A 4669-nucleotide genomic window follows, 5' to 3' on the forward strand; every position below is an offset into this window, starting at 1 on the left:
GAGTAAATGTCTGGTGGTGTGGACTTGGGGTGCTTCTATTAGCATACGTGTGTCTGGTGTATTTCCCTCAGGAGTCGTATGTGTGGAAGATGTACCAGGAGAGATGCTGGGACTTCTTCCCAGCCGGAGACTGCTTCAGGAAACAGTACGAGGACCAGCTGGGCTAGTCGAGACCTCTCTCTCTCTCTCTCTCTCTCTCTCTCTCTCTCTCTCTCTTTCATTGGTCCCCGAGCTTAAGTATGCATTTGAATACTAAGCTCCTAGTATATTCAAAAACAGCCAACAACGTCTGACTGCTCTACAACCCAATTGGGACACTAGAGAGAGAGAGAGGAGTCCAGATCTTTGAGGAGGTTTTTTTTTCTTTTTGTATATGGTAAGACGTTTTCGTGTCACTTGTCAAATGTACTCTTTGTGATCTTCGGTACAGTGCCAGTTCTACAACAGAGACACCAAAAGACTCAGAAAAGAAAAGACCCTGACATTCTTTTAGTTTCGGGAAATATATGAATATATTTTTCCTCCTTTCAGTTCTTGACAAACGTGTTGCCTTTCTTCAACATGGCCCTAAACCATTGCACAAACGTTTTCGTCTCTTGGAGAACTGTCGGGTTGCGTTGGGATTTTACAGAGCAAGATGTGCAAGACGACACCCGCCCTATTATGCACAAGAACATTTCTTCAATCTTTCTAGAATGTTGAAAACGAGACTTATGCTTAAACGAGAGGGTGAAATAGATTTCTATGTCAAGTGTAAAACGTGTTTTATGGGGACATTTGCAAATATCTTTACCATGCTTGCGGAGATGATGTGTGTGAAAAGTGGTCAAGTTCAGACTGAGGGAAAAACAAAAAAAGGCTGATTATGCGATGAAATGCCTAAGATCAAGTTTTGATGAAGTGCCTTACATACATGACGACAAAGCTATGCAAACTCGTTGATTTTATTTACAGTATGTTTGTGTAGTACTCCTGGATTTAGCGACAAGCAGATGTTCAGATTTAGTTGGTGGCTCATGTTCATTTTTTTTCATTTGGAAAAAAGGACTAACTGTCTCTGAGTTTTTTGCCAAAAACAGTACTCTGACTGAAAATGTTCATGGTACTACGATTACAAAATATTCACAGAAAATTCACATGCAGAGTTTATTGATTGTTGAGATGAATTGAAATGAAATAGAAATAAATGCTATTGTATGGCCATTTGTATGTAGTAGCTTTGCTGATCTGTGCATTTCTTTTGAAGGGGAAAAAATAAAGAAATTGATGCAATACAAGATGAAATATATTGGAGTGTTTCATAGCACTGCACGACCTGTTCAAAGGGAAGAAGAGCACACGGACTACGCCATTCCTTGTTATTTGTTCAGATTTTTTTCTGTTCACATTTTGAGAAACAAAACAAAAAACAGCTCTTCTTTTCATATAACCCTGGGCAACTACACCACATAACCTTGTCCATAACATGGGAAATTACAAAGTTACAAATTACAAAGTAAATTATGAAAGAGTTTATGTAAGATGGGGTGTGAACACAAATCCATCCAAAAAAGTGTCGTTGGTGATCTGCCAATACATTGTTGTGTGTTGATGGTTCTTCTGGTGTTCAGTCAGTCATTTGTTGCCGAGTCGTCAGCTCGTCTGTGATGTCACACTTTAACATGACACTTGCACCCTAAACAGAGACATTTTCCACACACTCAGCTGCCTAGCTGTCATCTCGTACTGTGTAAAGGGACACTCCCGGAGAGCTGATGGACCTCAAACAGGGTCCATTACAGAACCTATTCAGGGTGAGTTGGGGATATTTAAAGACACACATAAAACGATCCTTGATTAGCGTTGTCTTTCACTAAACTGTAACCAGCTCATCTTGGCCCAGAGATCACATGTCCGGTTACCCGATGCCCTTGCTGTCTTATGCATGCTTCATGATGGTTGACACTTAAGCCGCTCCACAGTCAACGCTAAAGATAGTAATGTACGCAATGGCCGTCACCCTGACACGGAATCGATCCTGATGCCCACATTGTTCTAGAAAGTTCTGTGTGTAATCTCATGAATCAATGGGCCCCCATCAGCACAAAGATTAGGGGGTTGTCCACATTCTGCCTGGAGGATTTCTGTTTGATCTTGGGGGTCAGTGGTTTGCTCAGGGGGAGCTAAACAGTGTGTGATTACCATCAGGCCAGAAAGAGTGGAGAGGGAAGACTAAGGGGGTGGCAGGCTGACGCGAGGTGAGATTATCTGGACCGATAATTTCTTTCAACCCAACCCAGGGCTCCAGGAGAGGAGGTCTGACCTTCACCGTGTCTGCCTGTTTAGTGGGGGGAGAGGAGGTCTGACCTTCCCTGTGTCTGCCTGTTTAGTGGGGGGAGAGGAGAGCTGGTTCAGTAGTGCAGGAGGTTCCACCTGAAACCACTGGCTATGTCGTCACTGAGTGCTGATCACACGCCACATCACAATGACGTGTGTTGTGACACAAAGGGACAGAATGAATGATTACACTGGTAGCCTTTTCCTCAGTACCCAACATGCTTCACCTCCTATAGAGGGGACTCATCTCTCCACCAAAATGTCTAGTACTTGAGGATACGACATCAGACATCTTACACTAGTTCAGCCACAGTATTATATTACATGAGTCCTAATTTTAGACTAACAACTTCCTGGGCTTGCCGAAGTGAATATTATCAATGGAGCATATATTGGCTGGATCTCGTCCTGATCAGGTGCAGTGCTGACAGATCCACACTAGATGGGAACCTGACCTGTTCAAGAGTCAAGAACTGTGTAGGTTATCTACGTTTGAGACACCAGCATTTCACTGTAATGTTAACACTGAAAATCGGCCCTAGAAATGCGGAGGAAAACATTATTCAGGCCAGGTTCCCCCGACAGCGAAAAACAGCCCCCACATTTAAAAATGCAAATGCTCCCTGGCTAACAATAGGCTTCTGCAGCACATGTTCCCTCGACATGGGTTCCCTTCTCACCTCTTCTGAAAGAGACACTCTCAATAAGAGGCAGCCATCACTCTCTCCTGGCTGTCACCTGCGGCCGTCCCGCCTGTCGCTCAGCCGTGCTCCCAGGCCCTGGAGGCGAGAGTTGGCCACTGTGAGGGGAGGACAGGCAGCCTGTGGCCCCCCACAGCTTTGTCACCAGCAGCTGGGAGCTAGCATTGAGCACCAGCCCTCAGGTGGGTGTGAGGGGGTAAGTGTGTGTGTGGGGGGGGGTAAGGGGGTTATAATTAGTACCCTCTAACTCTCAGGCAAAGGGGCTTCTATCGTGCCTGTCTGTACCTCTACAGCTTGTCTTAACACATGCGTTATACACACTCTATAGATACACACACACACACGCTCATTTAATGGCTTTGTTTGTGTTAGCGTGTAGGATAAAATAATCCTTACACGGTCCAAATGTTTCGGTCCATTACACAATCCAAGTCTCATGCTGACGACTCTGGCACAGGAACAAGCTCACACACACCAATGCACACACACATTCAGATAGCTTTGTTTGGATTATCAAGTGAAATAGAATAATCATAACCAGCCCCATATGCTTTAGAGGCATTATTCCATCCATTATTCCATTCTGCCTAGTTAGATGCGGAAACACACACTAACCACTAACACACACACACACACACTTTGTATCCTTTCATAACTTACAGCCACACATACAAACCTATTTGGCTCCCAACTTCATAACGCACATATACACACAGACACACACACACACACTGTTACGACCCCCTGCGCCCCTGCAGACATTGCAGTGGCCATGCATGGCCTGCAGGCTACAGTGGGGACGATGAGCGTCATTAATGGACTGATTATCCACACCTGGGGAGGTGTGGAGTATAAAGGACCAGTGGACACCTGTGTCTTTCTCTCTCGAGCTGACTATGACTGTCAGCATACAGACGTCAAACCCCTAGACACGTCGCCCTTTGAGTTGAATTGTATGGACTAAATAAACACGCGATGATTTTGTAGAAAACCGTTGTCATCTGCCTCCAAACGTTATTGTTTCGGTCGCGAGCCGGCCGGAACGTAACACACACACACACACACTCTTTACACCTACTTTCCTCCTTTTGACCTACTCACACAAACACACACACACACACACACACACACACCCTCTGTCCTCCTTCCCCCCCGGCTACTCCATCAGACTCTGAGGTAAACACCATTTATTCCAGCTTCTAATTGTGGCCCTCAACTCATCAGCAGCACGAGAAGGCTCCTTTTCATGATTTACATTCCTCTCATGACGACAGCCAAAGATCCCCGAGAAAGGAGAAAACAACCGTCCAATTAACCTGGAAAAGAGATGGAATCGGCGGTCTTTATTTCATAACGCAGAAAAAAAGGGAGAGTTATTTAAACGTTTTGTCTTAGTGATAAAAACGAATATGAATTGACACGGTTTGGTAATTAAGGAGGAATCCGTCTCCCCATATCCAGAGAGATAATTGAGATTTAAATGCTCACTTTGTCAATCTGTCGATCGTGACCCCCAGGGAGTTTTCAAGAACTGTGCAATTGCATTGCCTTCCTACCCGGAACGTAAATTGATAAAGATTACAGCTATTTAAAGTCTTAATTACGATTTAAATTACTGCTTGTCCTGTGGGTCACAACGCCGTGATGCTGTT

The 4669-nt window shown here is 44.6% G+C and overlaps 1 protein-coding gene across 1 annotated transcript in view; it reads left to right on the forward strand.

Annotated features, from left to right (window-relative positions):
- LOC105908186 (ryanodine receptor 3-like) overlaps window positions 1-1277 on the forward strand; it is a 180959-nt gene extending 179682 nt beyond the window's left edge. Inside the window, 1 exon segment of the mRNA XM_031580909.2 lies at window positions 72-1277. Within this exon segment, the coding sequence (XP_031436769.1) occupies window positions 72-167 (96 nt within the window). The 3' untranslated portion in view covers window positions 168-1277.
- The last annotated feature ends 3392 nt before the right edge of the window (window positions 1278-4669 follow it).

Source organism: Clupea harengus, chromosome 14, assembly GCF_900700415.2.
Source record: "Clupea harengus chromosome 14, Ch_v2.0.2, whole genome shotgun sequence".
NCBI classification, from domain to species: domain Eukaryota; kingdom Metazoa; phylum Chordata; class Actinopteri; order Clupeiformes; family Clupeidae; genus Clupea; species Clupea harengus.